This window comes from Melitaea cinxia, chromosome 22 (assembly GCF_905220565.1).
Source record: "Melitaea cinxia chromosome 22, ilMelCinx1.1, whole genome shotgun sequence".
Taxonomy (NCBI): Eukaryota; Metazoa; Arthropoda; class Insecta; order Lepidoptera; family Nymphalidae; genus Melitaea; species Melitaea cinxia.
In genome coordinates, this window is record NC_059415.1 from 3,661,543 (window position 1) to 3,684,565 (window position 23,023).

Genomic DNA, 23,023 nt, shown 5'->3' on the forward strand with positions numbered 1-23,023 from the left:
ATAATTAGGTATATTTTGGTGTCTCGAGTGAAATATTTCTTAACGCTGAAAAAGGATGTAATGTTTGGAAAAGCATATAAAATCTTTTTTTGTATTTGTTGATTTTTTTAAGATTATTAATTTTTCTTATATTTTACTGTATTTTTAAGAAAGCATTTTGTAATATTATTACATATTTATATTTTAATTTAAACAAAAAAAGGCTGCTGTCAAATCTATACTAAGATTATAAAGCTGAAGAGTTTGTTTGTTTGTTTGAACGAGCTAATCTCAGAAACTGCTGGTCCGATTTCAAAAATTCTTTTCGTGTTCGATAGCCCATTTATCGAGGAGGCTATATATCATCACACTAAGACATCGCAGCAAAATAATGATCATGTATTGCGCGCGCCTCTGTTCCACGCGGACGAAGTCGCGCGCAGAAGCTAGTAAAAAATAATTTGTATCATGTCAATCAGAAAATGACATTTTGTTTTTTATGGATGCTTATACAAAATTGTTCTTAATAATACTCTTTTGTAATATTCATAACTTAATATTTTTATTTTATATAGGTATATGTATATGTTTTAATTACCTTTTGAAAGCTCGTTAGCCTTATCCACGGTTAATTTTAACATATATTTAATACTAATTTATACGTTTATTAACTACGTACACTTTTAGCTCTAAGTTGTTGATTTTCGTTTGTTTTTTTTTTTTATTAATCATGTTATTTTTATTGTTTTTATATTAAGTTTAAAAGAAATAAATATCCTTTAATTATGTGCCATAATAATTAACTAAGAATTTTTGATGTATCAAAAATCTAGTTTTATCTTATTATTTTGATTTTCTAAATTGTGTATGACCTATAAACGTTAGAGAATTTAATAATTAATCATATTTTTTTCGTATTATAACTACTACTAACAACATTGTTGTAACACTAAAAGTACAAATATCTGAGTTGATATATAGGAACTTATTTTGCATTTTTTAATTATTTTAAAATTTATAGTTATGCGTTTTCTTCTTGTTGTACCTTTATAATTGTCGCTAATACAGTATTTTAAATTACACTCAAACTGCGTTGTGAGCACGTGTTTTCGTAAAAAGTTGATTTAAATATAAATTAATTAATTATTTTGTGTTTTATTTATTTATTTTTTATCTCTATTTGTCGTCTCAGGATGAGTTAGCAAAATTTTGACCAACATTTGGAGAAAAAAGTGTCGCTTACGTCTAATTATAAGAATTTTATAAAGAGGTAAAGTTTCTAACTTTGTAGGGAGTATATAATTTTCGTAAATACTGATCCGATCATGAAAACTCTTCACTCTTCTTTCTCTTTCACTCGCAGAAAACTACACTATTCAGGAGTGTTATAGTCTATATTTTATTGTTATTGAATAAAAAACTTCACTGAATAATAATAGTATATGTAAAATAAGTCTGAGTTATGCGAGCGAGATTTAAACAAACTTTACTATATACTTATTTGCATCAAAAATAATAATTCACGCCCAACGAAGTGGGCACGGGTCGGCTAGTCTGAAATAAAATAAACCAGCCTTTAATTTTCCACCTTTGCCATAAACATTATTATTATGTTGTTTTTACATGTATTTTTTGAGTGCAAGAATGTATATATATGTATATATTATATCTAATATCATACTAATGAGCAATGGCTTCTTCCTATATTGTACCACACTGCTTCACTGCAGAGTAGTTTAATCTATTCACTTCAAATCAATTATTGATTGTATAATAATGCCTCGAGATTTCGTTTCATCACTTCAGCCTATAGATTATACACTTATATACTGGTACTATCGCAGTCCACTGCTGAATATAGGCCTCCACAAGTTCGCGGCAAAAATGGCGTGACTCTTGTGTGTTGCCCATAGTCACCACGCTGGGATAGTCGAGACGCTGCTACCCGTCTTCGGCCTGTGTATTTCAATGCCAGCAGTTGGATGGTTATCCCGCCATCGGCCGGCTGTTTAAGATTCAAGGTAGTCACTACAGCCTATCGCAGTCCTCTGCTGGACATAGACCTTTTTTTTTTTTTTTTATGTCACTAAGTCGGCAAACAAGCGTACGGGTCACCTGATGGTAAGCGATTACCGTAGCTTATAGACGCCTGCAACACCAGAAGCATCGCAAGCTCGTTGCCGACCCAATCCCCAATCCCCCCAGGAGCTCTGGTCACCTTACTCACCAACAGGAACACAATACTACTTGAAAACAGTATTATTTTGCTGTGATCTTCTGTAAGGTCGAGGTACTACCCCAGTCGGGCTGCTCCATATTTTGAGCAGGAAATTCCTGCTGTGCCCTACCTCAGTTATGACCTCCACAAGTTTGCACCAAAAGTGGCGTCAACTCATGTGTTTGGCTGGCTTTGTCGCACCGAAGACGCTGCTGCCCGTCTTCGGTCTGTGTCTTTTAAAGCCAGCAGTTGGATGGCAGATTATCCCGTCATCGGTCAGCCTTATAAGTTCCAAGGTAGTAGTGGAACTGTGCCATCCCTTAGCCGCCTCTTACGACACCCACGAGAAGAGAGGGGGTGGCTATATTCTTTACTGTCGTAACCATACAGCGATTTTGTTTAGTTGATGTAAAATTCATTTAATCTTAAATACCTATAATCCATAATTGCTCGCAGTGTCTAGCTTTCCTTGACTGCCGATCAGACATTTATTTTATTAATCATCTGTAAGATAAGTATAATGTTCGGATGTTACAAAAAAGGAAATTAAGAACTGCCTTTTGTGCTACCGATCGGTGAGATCCTTGGTTCAATCCCGAAGACTAGATAATACAGAGGATAGTCAATAGATTCCTATGACTAAGCTTCCACCTGGCTGCTCTGCTTTTGTCCACATTTAAACACGGCTATATCTGAAATAGCTATAAATAAACAGTTAGATTTTTCAAAAAAAACAATTGTGTTCCATAATGTACTTTCAATACATGAAAATCAAAATCAAAAACTAGTTTCTGTAATTTGACAAATTAAAATTGAATTAGTTTTAATTAATTAATTAGTAAAAGTGTAGTTAAATGTAAAGCTACTATCAATTCGGTATGTAGATTCTGTAGAGAAGAAGACTTGGCAAGAAACTCTTCGGTTACTTGTCAATAATTCTTCCCAAATAGGATTCGGGATCGAAAGTATACTTCTTTTTATTACGCAATAAGTTTTATTATGCAAGATATTACTAAATAGAAACGTGAAGTCAAACCAGTAGCATTGAATAGTAACATGCCCACGATATAGGTTCAACGAGTTTGTCAAAGCCATGTACAATAAGGACTCTTTAGACTTTTAGAGTAGCTACATGTTATTTGGGTGTTATTGATTAATTTAAAATGGTTTGACGGCTTTCAATATTGGTTTTAACTTTCACTTAAACGTCAAAAACAAGTATCAAATCCGACATTAACTGTTATGTATGATATTTTATTTCTCTATAGCAAACGATTTTTGAAAACAATGTTTGTTATTTTTTAATACAAATGGCATAATTAATTATCGGCACACATAGAAAAGAAAACGCGTCATTTGATTATTTTCTTTAATATACATTTACCATACGATTTATAATTTTTTCCTTGAAAGAGATATTTAAAAAATGTTAGAAACGCGTTCTCGTCGGGAAAAGGTACCTAAAGATGGTCCAGGGCCAAGGGGCGCTCCGGAGTGTTATTACGTAAGCTTAACTTTATTTTTGGTGTGAAAATCGGTAGCGAAATATACAAGGAAGAAGGGAATCCCTAATAACTAAATTTTAAAGTAGTAGCAAGTGAGCTAGACTTATGGATTATTGGAATTTAACAACTATTCCACTTGACTATAGCCCGCGCTGTTTGTAGTGACTCTGCTTTCTGGCATATCATACCCAGACTCGGGGCGGGTATCGAACCTCCATTCCTAGAACAGAAAGCTCTATTGCGTCTTGTTCCATACGAGCTGCCTGTGTGTATAGTACTCGTTTTACTTGTTACGTGTAGTCATGTATTGTACCACAAGATTCAGTATTTTTTTAAAATATTAACGACCTGGTCTATTTAGAAAAGATAGGCATCACCGTTCCTCGAATTAGAGAGACAATCAGTAGAACTTTTGTACTGTAGCTTACTTCAGTCCATTTCATTATCTTTCATTATATACTGTGAACTGTGTTACTTAAGTTACAAAACCACATATACTAAAAAAAATATATACCAACTTTAACTGCAGATATGATATTGGTTCACTTGAGCAAGGTGTCGCAATTTTTAAATCTGTTATTGCAGACATCTCGTGTATTGAATTCAACATTTCGATACGTAAAGTTCGTTCGCAAGCTGCGAGCTGAAGAAGAAGACCAAAGGAAAGGTGCTGAGAATAAGCTAAAGGAGTTAAAGGATAAACAGAATAGCGATTTTTTTATACGATGCGACAGACGGTAGTGCAGATATTAATTATTATTATTTATATAATAATTTCAGATGTATTGTGTACATTTTTTTTTTGTGTGTGTGACAAAGTTATTGATTTATTTATGTCAATATATCAATATATCTGTAAAAATATGTTCGCACCATAATATAAAATTCGAAGCAAATTATTGCTTTCAGGTCACTAATCAACAACGTAGCTCGTCGTGTCGACTTATGTTTAGCTTCTTATCAAGAAGATCTCAAACAGAAAAGGAAGAGGTAACAACATTATTACCTTCCAGTAGTGTTGCCCAAATTCAGTCTTGGTCTTGCAGTCTTGGTCTTGTTCTTGCGTTTTTGCAAGACCAAGACCAAGAACAAGACCGCGTATTTTTAGCAAGACCAAGACCAAGACTGACCGTGCAAGACTTGAGCAAGAACAAGACATAGCCTGCAAGACTCTTGCGTCTTGCAGCTAGGACTTAGCGCTATTTCACTGAGTAGTTAGGTGTAACAGTTCGGTGTATAGGTAGGTACGCTTAGGAATTCTATGAGACGCAAAAAACTGTATCAAAGAATATGAAAAACTGGACCTATGCGCATTACGACTAATACCATAAACATAGCGAATAAAAAAATATCTATTAAAATCAAACTGAGTGCATGCATAGTTATGTTTTAACCATCGGCACTTTGATAATGCGGCATCAAAGGTTTTGTACTTACTTCTCAAAGAAATTTGCCGCTTTTCGGAAGTACATGGTTATGATACACGCGCCGGCGGCTTCTTTTGAAATCTAAAACAATCGTTGCCGCCACGCCGAAATCATAACATTTGACACTATTTGATTGCCGCCATAGGGCGTAGGTATACTCATGCAAAATAATTTCGAATTTTAAGAGTACCTACAGGTGTTCCAAAGAATAAATAAGTTTCAGAGTGCTTAGAATGAAAATGAATACATTATACTGATCACGCAAGTAGTATTATGATTAGGATAAAATGGTAAGGATAGGTAGTAGATGTCATATTAATTCATTCTAGTAAGTATATATTATAATATTGATTACTTATATGGTTTTAAACTAATTACTTAGGTACTATTATTGTACATTTAGTGATTATATTTCTTAAGTTTTTACAAGAAAAAATAGCAAAAAGTGTTCAAATATCACCCGTTTAATAAATATTGTAGCCACTTTTAAATATACTTGAAACGTGTAAAAAAATTCTACAAAACTTATAAAATAATATAAAAAGCGTAGGTACTTACCTACTAATAAAATAAAAAGCCTGCGATAAGAGTTTTGTATTACTTACCAGCCCGAATATCTCTGAGAGAGATGATGAGAGTAAGTATTTACTAGCTGTGCCCGCGACTTCGTCCACGAGGAATAGTAACTTTGGAGGTATAGTGACGTTCAGGACTTATTTATTTATTTTAAAACTTCTGTCATCAAACATACAAACGAACTCTTCAGCTTTATAATATTAGTATAGATGTACGCCAAAATATTCACTTATATGTAAAGAATAGTGATTGGCACTAATTCTTTACATATATTTTATTCACGCGTCGCGTCTGTACAAGTAGGTAATATTTAGTGTGTGTTTGTACGCCGCACGCGGCATTGTTTGATTTGCGGCGGCATCCTTTTCATAGAGCCGGCACGTGGCGAGGCGGCGCGTTAGAAAGCAAGGAAACGTACTATAAATAAAGGAATTATTTTAATTCCAGTCATTTCCAATTGAGCTGTGCTTCGAGTCTAACTTAATAATTGTTTTTACTAATTCTCGTTGTTTTCTAAAAACGTATCACGTGTACAATTTAATATGAGTGACGAAGATTCAAATTATTCTAGTCCGAGTAACGAGAGTTTGAGTCACAGATCTAAAAGACCCAAAAGCAAATTTGAGGAGTTTTTCGAAATAATTCATGCATCCCAAACTGCCTTCTGTAAATTGTGCCAACATAAAAAGATTGAAATAAAAATGAAAAACAGAAACACTTCAGGCTTAAGGAAACATCTAATATCTTTCCACAAAAAGGAATCAGAAATATTTCTTCCTGTTAAACCAAAATTAAGTGGAGATATCACAAGCTTTTTAGTAACCGCTGGAAGAAGTGGACAGGTAAGAATATTTTTTTAACAGTTAAAAGAATTTTAACTCTGCGTAGCTATTCATGCGATACTTTCAAAAACGCCATTAACTTACGTAAGTATTTTTGAGTTAGTGGTGTTTTCATCTAGGGGTGCGACATATTAAGTATGTAATTATCGTCTTAAATATTTTTTATAAACACCCATATTTTCATTTAATCGGCCAGTAACAACTAAGTACTTTATTTTGGTAAATTACAGTACAGTGCAACCTTAATATAACAAATATCAATTTAACGATTTTCTCGATTTAACAACAACAAACCTCCTCCTCTTATACGCTCAAACCTAGTATGTTTTAAATAATAACACAAGATTTATTGTTTTGTTTCAGTCGGAAAACAGCAGTGACAACATCACGACAGCTACAGTTGATTGGGTGGTGAAAAAATATCTTCCCTTCTCATTTTTCGATGACGAAGCTACACAAGTATATTTTCGATGTATTTGCCCTAATATGGTGTTTCCTAAAAGGTCTACACTTAGAAGGAAAGTCAAAGAGCGATTTGAAGAGCTCCAATTGAATCTCAAGGAACGACTTCAACAATTATCATCTAAAATGTCTTTTACCATTGATGGGTGGACGTCAATTGCTGGTATGAGTTACTACGGGGTTACTATTCATTATATAGACAACGAATGGAAGTATCAATCTGTAGTTCTTGATTTTATACCATCACGCGGTCGACATACTGGGGAAGATATTGCAACGATTTTCCATGAATGTTTATTGGAATATGGCATAATTGATAAAATACAAGGTATCACGGTCGACAACGCAACTGCAAATACCAAATTTATGTATGAACTGGGCAAACAGCTGCCGCCACACTTTGATTCAGACAATCAACATTTCCGGTGCTTTGCTCACATTTTAAACCTTGGTGTACAAGATTTATTAAAGACCTTAGCATTACACTGTGAGTCTGACACTAACGCGCAAGATCAGCAGTACGAAGACTATGCAGACGAAACTGAGGATGAGGAAGATGAAGAATCTGCACCAAATATTGCTGACTCGCGTACATCTGTAGCAAAGTTACGCAGTATTTCCAGTAAAATAAAAAGAAGTGAGATAGTGAAGAAGAAGTTTCAGTCTGCTTGTGAAGCAGCTGGCGTGCCATCAAATCTAAATGCCATTCTTGACTGTCCAACGAGATGGAATTCCACACATGATATGATTGGATTTGGTTTAAAAGTGAGAGCGGGCATTGACATATTGTGCAGTTCTGTCACCGAATTAAATGATTTTCAAATCACAGCTAATGAATGGCAGGTACTCGAAAAATTACATAAATTTCTAATAAACTTTAAACTTTTAAGTACAAAACTTGGTGGAGACAAATATGTTACATTACCGCTAGTCATTGTATCATTCAATCTCTTGCTAGATAAAATTGAATCCATGGTAAAACAGTTAGATGAGAAACCTAATCGATCTGAAGTGGATGAAAGGCTCATTCTAGCTTTCCAAGCAGCTCGAGACAAAATGCTTAAACATTACAAGAAGAGCAACTGGATTTATTGTACTTCTTTAATTTTAGACCCAAGGCATAAGGCTCAGACTTTTGACCTGACAATGTGGGGGAAGCAACTTAAAACAGAAAGTCTGCGCAAGTTCAATGAACTTTATGAAGAATATAAAAGTCTACACTCACTGAACAAATCTCTGAAATTACCAGAAAAAGAAAATAAAGTATGTGATGAAGATGAAGACGTAATAGACTTTGATAAACTCTATGAATGTCCCTCGACGTCATCTGGATCTTGTCTTCAAGGCTTAGTGATAGACGAGTTGGAGGAGTACCTGAGAAAACCAAGAACTGCCAGCTCGGAAGACATTTTGGATTGGTGGAGGACGCATGAGACAGAGTATCCGATTTTATCGAAAATGGCCCGTGATTTTCTCTCAATACCTGCAACTTCAGTACCTGCTGAGAGGTTATTTTCTAAAGCATCATTAGTAATTAGAAAACATAGAAATAGGTTAAGTGATGAGTCAGCCAGATGGTTAATTTGTATTAATTCTTGGTCAAAAAAATTAATATAAAGTATCATAACCTAATGATAAAGCTGTTGATTTGTGTTGTATTTTATTTTTTATTCAAATAAATGATAAATCGTAAAACTCTTTTATTAAATTTCTTATAAGTTGAGGGTTCAATCTCTTTCTAGACAGATAAGTATTGTTCTTTAAAATACAGTCAAGTTATTGTAATTAATTTGTTTTTTACATGTTTTAGCAAATGTAAGCTTATAAATCATAAATGTTTATTAAGAAACAGTTACTTCCATGGAAAACGACATATAGGTCAGTTGATTTTTCGAATTTCTTATCAAATCTTCAGTTATTTATTAATCTGCTTGATCTTTACTATGGCTATGTTAATTCAAGCTCACAATGTTCCAATTCTAATACGTTTTTCTAAGATTTAAAGTAAACTTTAATAAATAGTAATAGACTAATAGGTAATTGCAAGACTTGCAAGACTCTTGCTGCAAGACCAAGACCAAGACCAAGACTGGGAGCGCAAGACCAAGACCAAGACCAAGACCAGGTGTATTGGCGCAAGACCAAGACCAAGACTGGCTAAGTCTCGTCTTGTTCTTGCATTTGGGCAACACTACCTTCCAGTCAATCCTTTGTTATTACTTATGACTTGTTTTACATACATGAGGCTGATTAATAAAATTGTTCCATTATTAGTAATATGTACGGATATTAGGGTGTTCGGTATCGTAGCAAGTGCTTATAAATATAGGTAATTAAATAAAGACCTATCGATGTGTTTACATAAAATATTCTGCAAATAAATTTTAGTTTTTTGAGGAAAACTATTGCCGTCATTGAATATTGTTCCTACCGAGAACAACTCTTGAGAAGTTTAACAGTTTATAGATAAGCACGTAACAAATAGTCTTTTATTACTTACTAGAATCGCATTTGTTATTTTTCTAAATAAGTATTTATTGAGTTTAACTTCCAGATCATTTTAAAATAATTAGTACTTTTTTGTCTAGATATTTTATATTGAAAGGTTCTAATTTTGATATAGACTGATAGATCTTTACGCTCGTGAAGAAGAAGATAACATTCGTAAGTTTGTAATCCAAGCTCAAGCCGGCGCTGAAGCAATATGGCAAGAAAAGATGAACAGACTACAATACCTTCTGGAGAAGCGGAAGAAAGAACAGGAAGAAAAATATAAGGACACACCGCTGTAAGCGAGATTTTTAATTTTTAGCTATTAATATCTAATCAGAAAAGGGGCTACAGAAGTAAAATTAAACCCTATGCCGCTATTCAAGTCTCACAAATAAGTGCGGGGCGCACTGACAATTATAAAACAGCAAAATAGTTAAACTAGTTCACATGTACTCGTATATGTTGTACTAATTGGTGTAATTATGATATTTCAAACATGGTTTTGATTCAAAAAGTGTGAAGTAAATCTGTCAAGTTTGAGCTCCTTTGGTTAGGTTTAATATACCAATACCTTTTAAGCCCCATATCTTGAGCAACTCAGATATTAATAATCAAAGTTTACTAACAACAAGTAACTACTATGCATAAATTACGTCATACGTCAAGGGATGGGGAGGGGTGAGAGTCGACGAAATGTGACATTGTGTGACAAGAGGCGGGGACGGACCCAAAATATAATTTATCTTTTTTTTATGTCACTAGGTCGGCATACAAGCGTACGGCTCACCTGATGGTAAGCGATTACCGTAGCTTATAGACACCTGCAACACCAGAAGCATCGCAAGCACGTTGCCGACCCAATCCCCAATCCCCCAGGACCTCTGGTCACCTTACTCACCAACAGGAACACAATACTGCTTGAAAACAGTATTATTTTGCTGTGATCTTCTGTAAGGTCGGGGTACTACCCCAATCGGGCTTCTCCATATTTTGAGCAGGAAATTCCTGCTGTGCCCTACCTCAGTTCTATCTATTTGAAATATTAAAGCATGATATCCGAACCAGATCCTATTAGTGATTAAGCTAAAAAATTAAAGTTGAAATCCATTTGTATTGTTTTAATAAACTTTCACACCTATGTTTGATTGATGTTGATTTTATTCAAAATAATTTAAATTGAAATAAAAATAATATCAAAACTGTAAAATATGTGACGTATCACTAGGTAAGGGGGAGTTCATAAATTTAACCAGCTGAGACAAGGAGGGATAGGGGTAAAAAATCGTGAAATTCATGTGACGTCATTTATGGATGGCCCCTTAATATACCTAAATTAACCAATTAAACTAGGTCGAAATGCGTACACGTTCTACCCTGTATATACAAATTACGAGCAAAAGAAGCGCAAGAAATACAACTGTACCAAATTAAAGAAAAACAAGCTCGCAAGATGGCAGAAATCGAGTTCGACAAAATGTGGCATGAGGTTGCCATGAAAGAGTCTGAAGCTCTGGTAATTCTTTCTTTTAATAGTAATTGAAGAATTTACTGCCAAATTTCTTCGAAATATCAAATAGCTAACAATTTTTTTTCCTATAACTTACCACTATGGTCACTTTGAGATTCCCCATATTTCCTTGACATCGTAGAATATTTTGTTTACTCTCACTAGGAGACTAATATATGCTTTCTGTTTTTTTCTTTACAAATTTTTAAAATAAGCATTCAGTCGCCTGTTTCTAAAATTAGCAACAGAGTGTACCTTGGTAACATCCACAATGCTTAATATAATATTGGCCAGATTGTAATATTGTCAATAAATCAATTAATATTTGATGTTCGAAACATAACTTACACCTAACAAATAATACGAGTTTTTTACACACAGGCAGCTCGCATGGAACAAGACGCAATAGAGAGACTGCGTAGAGACCTAGAGTGTAAGCAATATTCGGACTATCAGCTGGAACAGAAGCGGATACAGAGACAGAAAGAGAAGGAGATGTTGAAAGAAGAGGCGAGACGATTCAAGGCGTTATGGGATGAGGATATTAGGAAGGAAGAAGAGGGTATTTTCTAATCAATTTCTTAAAGTATAATTGCGAGATTACTCTATAGACCTGTTTTACTATGAAACACGATATTAGCATATCATGTTTCATAGTAAAAAATATTATTTATTTTACATTGGTATCTAACATTCGACAGATTATAAATAGTATTTAAATTTGTATATCACACTATTTTCAATAATAAAAGACATATTCTAATAAATAATAAATTTGAAAAAACAATTACTTGATCAATTTTTTAATCAGTATGTCTTAACAATGCTTCCGTATTTCCATTACTCATCTCATAAAATCTTTATATCACTAAAATAAATATGTCCTATAGTTAAAGATTTCTTTCTTACGCAACATAGTGTCTTTTAATAACATAAATTAGATACTTAATCATATAATCATAATTACAGCTGAAAGGCAAAGAGCAGAAAATCGAAAGGAAACAGCGCGTGAACGTAAGCGTATGATAGAAGAGAGACAAGAAACTCTCGCCAAGCAAAAAGCAGAGGCCAAGCTGATTGCCGACACATGGGACTCGCTTACTGGACAGGGCTTAGCCGATGAACAGGCCAAGATTGAGCTTAGAAGACGAAAGGAGGTAAAGTCGACTAATCAAATTCTTTTGATAAAAATGTGAAATTATTTTTGTGTATCGCACAAAAATAGATACAAGGGAAAATGTTACAAACACCAACGTGTCGTTCGAATGTATATAAAATCCTCCTGAGTCCAAATGTATTGTAATCTTAGACTTCACCTCTTACACTTTGATCATCATATATAAATTTTAAATTTTTTAAACTATTTTATCAAGGTGTTATGTCTGTATCTAGTTATCTTACAATTGTCTAAATTAATTAAACTACTTTTATATAAGTACATAAAATAATTAAATAAGTCATTAACTATATCACATGCAACGAATACGTTACACTAACTAAAATTGCGCTTCAGAGAGAATTAGATGAATGTAACAGAAAAATGATAGAACTGAAAAAACAATACGAAGAATTTGAGAAATCGGTTGAGGCGCCGCTAGCTGAAGAGGCGAAGAAGAGACAAGAGTACTTGGACCAGAAACGATGTGAATATCTCGCTTGGTCGCAAAAAACCAACAAAGTAAGTATATATAAACTTATGCAAATGAGCTAAATGCGAAATAGATATAAATTAAATATCTGGCTATAATTAATAACTGGCTGAAAACCTAAAAACACAAACATTAGGGCGACTTAGGAATTAAGAGTGTACCCTACCTCAAATTGCTTATTTTCCACTCGGCAGGATGTCCATATCTTTTAAACTACTAAATATTTAAGTTTGAAATTTATGTATGGTAAAGTTCAGGACATAAACTATCTTTCATATGTTTCGAAAACACGATTCCATAAAATTTTCTCGATAGAAAAAAATCGCAAAGTTACCTCTATTTTTGTATTAAAACCTTAATATCTCAGTAAATATAGAAGTTATGGACTTGAGATTAAGCATGGTAATTGAAATAAGTATGACGAACATTTTATATGTTGCGTTTTTTAAAAAATAACTATTGATAATGTTTGTGGGGAGAAAATACATATAATTCGCGTGATGAACAACCAAGCGCTCTCAATTCTCATGTGTATTTAGTACGGGTGAAATCTGAATTCGAGCTGAGGTAGGGTAGCCCCTTAACAGAAGAGCGTGTTTGTATTACACAAAACATATAACATATTTTTAACGTATACTCGTATAGGTACAAAACATTCTTGTGTATGCTTACTTCAAAAAAGAATTAGAGCCTAATCCATAGCTCCACAGCGGATTGTTGGTTAGTTTTTTTTTCAGAACGCTCACCTGCGCCACGAAACAAGTATTTTAGCACGCTAAAATGACTAAACTTTTTGAAAAATGGCACAGATAAAAATTGGTTATTCTAGGATATTTATTTATTTATACTTTATTGTATACCACAACTACATTTTAAACAATAAACACATTTAAAAAAATATTATTTATCCCATGAAAATGAAATCGGGCTGATAAAATTACGATGAAAATTATGACGAAAAGGCTGATATGTACGATTTTATTTTTGTGTTTACCCACACATTAGGGATTCTAAACATTTTTTGAATATCATATTCATATTCACATTCATATTTTGATATGATATTCAAAAAAAAAAGAAAAGGCTGATTTTATATAAGTATAATTCAAAACCGAATACGATGAATTAACATAATTATATATTGGTTTTCGTATTGTTATGACGTCTATATCTCATTACAATCACGACATGAACCCGGAACGGTGGCAGGAAATAAAACAATGAATGATAGCGACGAGAGAAGGTTGCCAATTAGACAATGTGGAGCATTTTTCCTTTTCGTTGTTCACGATTACTATGGAGTCATCGAGTTGTAGCGAGGATAGTTCTAGTAATTTCTTAGTAATTAAATAGTATTTTGAGGTATTGTTGCTATATTTAAATTCAAAGTACATTAATTATGTAAATTTTAAATTAAAATTACAAATGATGAATCCATTAGGAAAATTACTGTATAAAGTAGATCTCTTGACTATCGAGACTCTTGCATCATACATTCCTATAGAAAAAATTTCATTAACATCACGTAAATATGCATACATACGGACCAAATACTCATAGATATATTATTAGCCTTTTTTGGTATCGCAGGGGAACCCATTTACGGGTGATATCCAGGACGCCCGGGTAGGCAGTCCTAGACCGTATGTAAGCTTTAGCATTTGGGTCGCAATACCGACCAAACCCCTGCGGGAGCCTTCAGCCGCTTTAATTGGAGGGTTCCGGATTTGCAGACGACAGGATGCCTCTAGCGACAGGCTGGCCTCGGCGAAAAGGCCAGACTTCTCCATGGGGACTGTCCGGCTCACTTCTGAACAATCCTGATGACACTGTGTCTAGCAGGACCAAGTTTCCATCCCGGCCCGACACGGGCACAGGGGCGTTACTGGAGGCGCATTAAGTAGCGCCTCCTATGCACCCCCATTCGTCGCCTGCGGAGAGAGGCCTCGTTGACGGCCTCCTCTCTCACCTACTTGTCATTCTCTTTCTGGGACATTACAGTCTTGCAGAAGAAGACCATCGCCTTTCAGGACTCGTCGTCCGAGGACTCTCGTCCGATCGCGACGCAGCGCCACCCATCTCGGACACACATCGAGGGTGTGCTGGGCCGAGTCCATCACCGCGCCACAATCGTGACATACAGTCGTTGGCTCCCTTTGGGCCGTCCGACACAAGTATTCACCAAAGCAGCCGTGCCCGGTTAGAATCTGCGTCAGACGGAAGGTGAGAGGCTTGCGCTTACGGCGCATCCACCGCTCAAGGACTGGGCGCAAGGCAGCCGTTACGCGTGCGCCATACGTCCTCCCCCACCTCCGCATTAGTGCTTCTAGATACATCATTAGCCTCTCAAGCTCGGTATGAGAATTTGGTCTACATGTGTCCATGTTTTTTTTTTGAGATTTTTCCCATATGGATGTTTTTGATGTTCTGGTATTGCAGACGTCCATCCGTAGGCTGTAGCCTAGTCCGCCCGATGGTAGACTGTTACAACAGGACTGTGTGATAGGTTGTTACCCTAGTGGTATATTTTTTTTACTACATATCAGGTTAAAACAAGCCAAGGAATAGCTGTCCATTCGATGTTAAGTAATTGAGATACCTCCCGATAAACATTTTCACTTAATGCGTTCATAGGCTATAGTTAAAGGATAGTAGGGATAGATGAAAAATGAGTTTTTTTATATATATAACTATATCGGCAAACAAGCGTACGGCTCACTTGATGCTGATGGTAAGCGATTACCGTAGCTTATAAAGAAATAAATAAATATCTTATAAAATACACACACGGTCGTCTGTTCCTATGGTAATCAACTTAATGCTTGTGTTACAGGTAACAGCCGACTGTTATAACTGTTTTTTTTTTTATATATATAAATATACAAAGAAATAATACATATATAAATACAAAAATTACACCTAGACTCAGACGGGAATCGACGGCGATCCGCGGCACAGAAAGCAGGGCCAATACAAACTGCGCCAACTGGCTAGTCCGACCCTATCCCCAATTCTTCCCAGGAACTCTGGTCACCTTACTCACCAGCAGGAACACAACACTGCTTGAAAGCAGTATTATTTAGCTGTGATGTTCTGTAAGGTTGAGGTACTACCCCAGTCGAACTGCTCCATATATGGAGCAGGTAATTTCCTGCTGTGCTCTACCGTAAAATCTTAAGCAATGAAAAGTTATTTAAAAAAAGTTAATACTGAATAATTTGTATTTCAGTGAGTGAAATGATACTAATTTGTATTTTTTTTTATATAAGTATTATATTAGTTTTAAAGAATTAAAATGATTTTAGGAAGTCCGTCAAGCAATGGTTGATCAAATAAAAGAGAGGCAAAAGGCAAAAGAGGTTTTAATACAGAAAATAGCAGAACAGGACGAGTACCATAGACAACTGTTTGAACAAATTCAGCAGTTGGTCGACCATAAACAACTCACTGACGCACAGACTAGAAAACAACATCAGAAAGAAATACTGGCACAGATTGAATATAATAAGTTATTAAAGGTTTGTTTTTATGCAATTTGATTATCTCGATTAAGCACTTAATTTTCTAATCCATAACAGAATTTAGTATATTAATGAAATATTAAAAAGAAGTTTTTTACCTCAACATTATTGTAACAAGAATGAAATCAATGTTCTCTCCTTAACTATTTTAACTTAACACATAACTATTTTTTCAATAATTTGCAAAATAAATAGATGTACGTTTTTTTTCTATACTATTATATATACAAATATGACTAGACTAAAAAGATAAGCTTTTTATAATAGGAGCGAGCTCGTCAAGAAGAATTGGAAGAAATAAAGAAATGCCAGATCGCGACCGAAGAATATCAACAGGAAATAAATAAAATGTTATGCAGGTATGAGTACATAAATAAACAACGGTATTTCATTATCATGTGACGTGTCTTGCGGTTTTACATTCATACGTCCCAAACTGGAGCAAAAATCTGAATAGCTGTTGTGTTAGTCTGTGTTAACTTGCTATGATGTACTAAGTATAACATAAACTAAAATGTAATATAAAATTTAAATATCGTTCTATGTTACATAATTTTTTACCTTATTAGTCATAGTGTATGTAATTAATGTACATTCTGTAAACAAATAATACATTTTTATTCTAGCCGCGTACATACGTTGCACGCGGTGAGACATGTCAAGCTTACTACACAAGACATAATTAAATACATGTACACGATAAAATATATATAATTATCAACGTATATTTATATTAAAGTAGGGGTATTTTAGTAGTCGACTTTAATGACGACGCGTTGGCGCAACAGTCACAGCACTGGTTTGTGGCTGTAGCGCTGGCCGTTGCGGGTTCGATCCCCGCACATGACAAACGTTTGTATTGGCCATACAGATGTTTATCGTGGTCTGGGTGTTTGTTTAGTCCAGTCTCCCCACTGTGCCTCGGAGAGCACGGTAAGCTGTCGGTCTCGGTTGTTGCCACATACACCTGATAGCGATCGTTATTTATAATAGGGAATATATCCACCAACCCGCATTAGAGCAGCGTGGTGGATTTAGCTCGAATCCTTCTCCTACGTGGGGAAAGAGACCTATGCCCAGCAATGGGATATTATAGGCTGAAGCGAAGTAACCCTAATATAGTAGATGTATGAGCGTTGCTATAGATCCCCTGAAAAAAATATTCGAACTGTACAAAATTTTAAAATTAACTCATACCATCCAAACATTTTGTTGAGGATGCAGCAAGATATGTCCTTCTCTAAGTCTCAACCTTACAGAAGATCACAGCTAAATAATACTTCCCTTGAGCAGTGTTGTGCTCCTGTGGTGACTAAGGTAGCTAGACCTCCTGGGTACTGTCAAGGCGTTTGCGATACTTTGGTGTTGCTTCTGGGCCGTTCACTTTCTTGTGAAATTGGTCGAATAAAAGAAAAATATCACTTTGTGATGTAGATAGATTGTGGTACTTATTGTTCTTTATAATATATACAATATATATACTGATTGTATGCAAATATTCATAATATCCTCGCTCGCATGTGGTCAGCTTAGTAATGATAGAAAATTAATATCTTTATTAATACTGTGTTCGTACGTACTTCCAATACAAATAAGATAAATAGAAGCCAGTGACAACAATATGCGCTGCTTCTATTTGACTGACAATGATGAGCTCAGCAACGGTAGATTTTTTTTTAATGTCACTAGGTCGGCAAACAAGCGTACGGCTCACCTGATGGTAAGCGATTACCGTAGCTTATAGACGCCTGCAACACCAGAAGCGTCGCAAGCGCGTTGCCGACCCAATCCCTAATCCCCCAGGAGCTCTGGTCACCTTACTCACCAACAGGAACACAATACTGCTTGAAAACAGTATTATTTTTCTATGATCTTCTGTAAGGTCGAGGTACTACCCCAGTCGGGCTGCTCCGTATTTTGAGCAGGAAATTCCTGCTGTGCCCTACCTCAGTTAAGTTAGATAAGAAGTTAAGATATGTACTAATTGGGTGTAAAATTAAACCACATGGTTTATTTTAATCCATCCATCCCATATTTATCTTCAAATATTTATTCCACACACTTTTATCAAAAATATACTTGTTTCGGAATCCATAAGAAATCGTAAGCTAGCTTCGTAAAGCTTCTTTACAAACGCTTGAGTTGGGGAGTAGGCTGGTGAATGCGTGTGACGAGAGTGTTACGAAAAGTGTGATCGGGTGAAGTGAACGTAAGTTGAGAGTGAGACATAAGTTAGATGGAGCTAATGAAGTATACCTTCGGTCGTGTGGTCTAAATCGCACTCGTTTATTTTTATTATTAGATATCTTAAGAACTTGTCTAAGGAGTCTATTGAATATGAAGGCAGAAAAATTCTTGAATTTTTTACGATAATTTTTTTTAGTTTCTACCATAATAAAATATCTATGAGTTATGAATGAATCAGAGCGATCTGTCAAAATTAAATTTATTCAAATTCAAAAACACTTAAAAACGTCATTTTACAAATTAAAATTTTAATAGTGACACATAATTAACATTGATAAGCAAGTTTGTTCCTTTTTCTAAAGATAAAACCGCATCGATTTGCCGATAAAGGAATGACGTCATTCATTATTGCATGCGCACTGCATAATGCACTTGAATACTACACTGTTCTTTATAAACATAAAACACTTGATATCATTTATTTAGTTATTTCATATGAAGTAAAATAGGACTCACTTTTTGTTAGTAACTATTTAACTTAATAAATATATTAGTATTTAATATGAACAAAAATTATACTTGGATCTCTACTTCTCGGTTCCATTCGAATTATTAGTAAGGACAAAATAAAAAACTACGTTTAAAAAACTAACTTCAAAAACTAAAAAGCAAATAATAACTTGATATAGATTTAATTTGAAACACTTCATTGTCTTTTCTTGTACACCTACTAATTTTAATCAAATACTATTGTTTGTACTGTGTACCTACCTACTGATAGTTTTGAAGTCGGTGCTAAACCTTACACAAAATAAAACTTAATATTAAAAATATAAAAAGCCCAATGAAATTCCTACTACGCTTGGGAAGTTTTGTTCTAGACGTAACCCCGCTCAAGGTAACGGCGAGTCTTACATTTGGCTTGCAAACATGCAGGTGAAACCGCAAGGCAAATGTAGTCATTAACATTAATATTAAAAGCGTAACCAGTAATGATAAAACGAAAAAAAGGGCAGGAAAACATTAATAGGGCACGAACTAACATTTAAGGACGTGACAGTGTACTGGGAATATTAATTAAATTCCGCGTTTTTATTTGTAATAAACTTCAGTCGCACTTTGTGGGTTACACTATATTGTTGAATCTATAGTTAGTTGTTTACATTTAGAAATATATAGGTAATATTAGAAAAAAATATATATATTCGACTTGTTAAAGAAATTATTAAGTGTTTCAGAGTTTAAATGTAAGAAATAAAAAAAATTACGTTAATTCACTCATTAATTTGAATTATTGACATTCAAGTGTTAAAGATTACTCCAAAAGTTGTAATCAAATCTCGATGAAATTTAAATGTGACCACATGATAAACACCGGCTTTCGATTAAATTAAAAATCATCAAAATCGGTACACGCAGTAAAAAGTTACGCGGATTTTTGAGGGTTTCTCTCGACTTCTCTGGGATCCCACCATCAGATCCTGGTTTCCTTATCATGTACTACACTTAGGATATCTCCTTTCCAACAAAAAAGAATTATCAATATCGGTTAAAAATAGCAGGGATGATTTCACTAAAGTCACGTAGAGAGGAATGAAGAAGACACGAAAGAGATTAATCAGTAAGGTCGAGATTATAATCTCAATAGAATATTGAAGACTGGATGATGGTGAAAATGATAAGCTTCTTAATAACATTAAATAATGAACACAAATATGAAATGCTTTAATATTTTTGTACTCGCTTTTACCCGTGACTTCTTACTTATGGAGTAAGGAATGACAATTTCACAACTATTGTTTGTAATAACTCCTGATCCATATTGTGTATCAAGATAAACGCTACGACAATTCTTATATTAGATCTGTGGGATACAGTCCTGAAAACCACATCCAATTTCACATACACTGCGCATGATACTGGAATAAACATATACTCGTATGTAGATAAAAAATCTCAAATACTTTTTTCAAGCACATATAAAATTTGTATTCACTAAATATCTCTGATTTATCGATAGCCATCGCTTATATGTAATAATATGTATGTGTATGATATGTAAATAAATAATTTATTTTTGCAGGCCGTTCTTTAGCGAAGAAATCCACCCTTTCATGAAGCAAATGGCTAAAGGGTTATCGATGAAAGAAAAATGTCCCTGCTCAAGACCTGACTATTGCAAATAATTTCAATAGAAATTGAGAAAATGAATTATTGATTTTGGTTTTTTTTAATAAAATTTTGTTTTAAAACTTAATTACTTTTTATTTCTCCTGGACTGCGATAATTTGTTTAAGGCCGGTTTCACTAGTTGTGGATAGTGTATCCTGCAAATAAGGTACGAATAGACTTTAACTAACCATTAGATAACCATCCAACTGCTGCCTTTGAAATACACAGGCCGAAGACGGGCAGCAGCGTCTTCGTTGCTACAAAGCCAGTACTGCGGTCACCAACACGTCTGCCCAGCGTGGTGACTATGGGCAACACACATGAGTTCACGTTATTTTTGGCGTAAACTTGTGGAGGCCTATGTCCAGCAGTGGATTGTATAGGCTGTAATGATGAGACTTTAACAGCAGGAGGTCGAATAGGCCATTAGGACTCGTTTCTCTTCAATTAATAATCCACAAAATAGTGAAATTCGATGGTAAAGAAAACATAACATCAAACTTTTATCTGTTGGATACCATTATTCGTCCAATAGCGTTGCCCACAACCAGTATAACAGATTCATAATGTATTAGGTACTATTTTGTGTTAAAAATTATTACGTTTAAAAAAGTACACTTTTTTAGCTATAAATTGTTTATATTTGTTATTGTTGTGCTAATTGTCGATTGCAATCTTTTAGTTATTAAATAGTTCCTACAACTATAAATTACCATACTTACCTAACTAATAAAATTCGCATGTCATATTTACAACTGTATGTCATTATTGTTTAAATAGTCATTGTAACAGATACATGTTAAGTCAATTTTAATCTAAACCAATATTATAAAGCTGACGAGTTTGTTTTTTTGTTTGCTTGAACGCGCTAATCTCAGAAAATATCTACTTATCACGCTAAGACCAATGATGATGATGATGATGATGATGATGAAATATCATCTTGGACTCTAACCTTCGAGAAATCATCTATTACGCCAACCAATTAGTATTCTTGTGTTCTAATTATTATTTTTAGAAAAAAAAAAACATTACATTAGGTGAGTTGGTGTAATTAATGTTAAAACCTGATATATTAGACATACAATTTTTTGTTACAAATTTCATGAACAAAATTCATGACAAAGAAATAGGCGCAGATAATTTATATTTATAATTGTCAAAAAAGAATAGTTCTTTTGCCTTAAGGTCTTGTGTTACTCGTTGTTAAAAAAATCTGAGAAGTTCGAGTGGTATTCTCAAAATAGTTCCGTACAACCACATAATTTTTAACAGATTATACGTTAACGTTGGTAAAATACGGCTAATTTTATGTGCTCCAGTAGATTACCTAACTATTTTTTACAGTTGTAATACCAAACTACTAAATAAATGTTATGTTAAAATTAAAGTTCATATCTATAAATGTACGGCAAAAACCTTAACAGGTTTGTATAGTACTGCTTTCAAATAGTGTCGTATTCATGTGGTGAGTGAGATGGCAAGAGCTCCTGGGGGTAGGAGGGTGGAGATTAAGGTCGGCACCCCGATCGCAACGCTCCTAGTAGCAGGCAGTGCAGGGGTCTAAAAGTATACGGCGCCACACCCGGTTGCCAGGTCCCGGGGGGCACCCGACAGGTTATAATGTAAGTACTATAGTAGTTATCTGTTACGAAGCTGTCATTCCATAAAATTAAGCTTCGATAGGGGGGCGCCAAGGTACATCTAGCATCCCGGCGCCAAATAGGCTAGGGCCGGCCCAGTTTGCCATATTAGTTATATAAAAAACGTGTACAGATTGTATACGGAATACTAAAATCAACTAAACATTATATCTCATAATATCCTTGACATTGTTATCTATCATTCGGCGTATCTCACGATTCTCGGAAACCGTACTACGTGCGGCGTCCTCATAATTTTTTGTAATTCCATGCGTAACACGTCTTCTATGAGACAAACATGTCGATAAGATGATACTAGATAGCTACACTACATGGTACAATCAGGAACATTGGTCTAGGAACAATTTGAATATATTGCAATGTCATTAAGGCTGAAGTAACTTTTATTTGTGGGTTCGTAGGCGCTAATAACTATATATTATGTCGTCCTTACTTGCTCTTTGATTTTGTAGAGCATTGTATATTAAAAAAAGATTGCATTTACGTTGCACCAAAACTTCGTATTAATCATACACGTACTAGGCTACTAAGAAATTTTTTATTCAAAAATTATATTAGAATACTTGTTTTTTTTTTTTTTTTTTTAATTTAATGACACCCTGTTGTTGGAACCACCTTGCTTGAATTGCCTTAGTCGCAAACAATTTATTGTCATTTCTTAATTTCTCTTTCTCCAACTTATTGTTAAACTGAATTAAATCAAAATTAGAGAACGTTAAATCTTAAACTTTCGAATCAAAATAAAAAAATATTTTTATTTAAGTTGGTTAAGACTATTCAAAATAATTTTGAATAGTCTCTCTACAAAATAAAAATATATT

General features: G+C 34.4%; 1 protein-coding gene across 1 annotated transcript; it reads left to right on the forward strand.

The window, feature by feature from the left end:
• Positions 1–4,233: 4,233 nt before the first annotated feature.
• Positions 4,234–20,623, forward strand: LOC123664402 (vicilin-like seed storage protein At2g18540). Its single transcript, XM_045598948.1, has 10 exons — positions 4,234–4,439; positions 4,612–4,692; positions 9,633–9,797; positions 10,853–11,015; positions 11,391–11,571; positions 11,979–12,166; positions 12,523–12,687; positions 15,964–16,176; positions 16,447–16,538; positions 20,450–20,623. Exons 1-10 carry the CDS (start codon positions 4,234–4,236, stop codon positions 20,550–20,552), a joined length of 1,557 nt encoding a protein of 518 aa, XP_045454904.1. The 3' UTR covers positions 20,553–20,623.
• Positions 20,624–23,023: the final 2,400 nt, after the last annotated feature.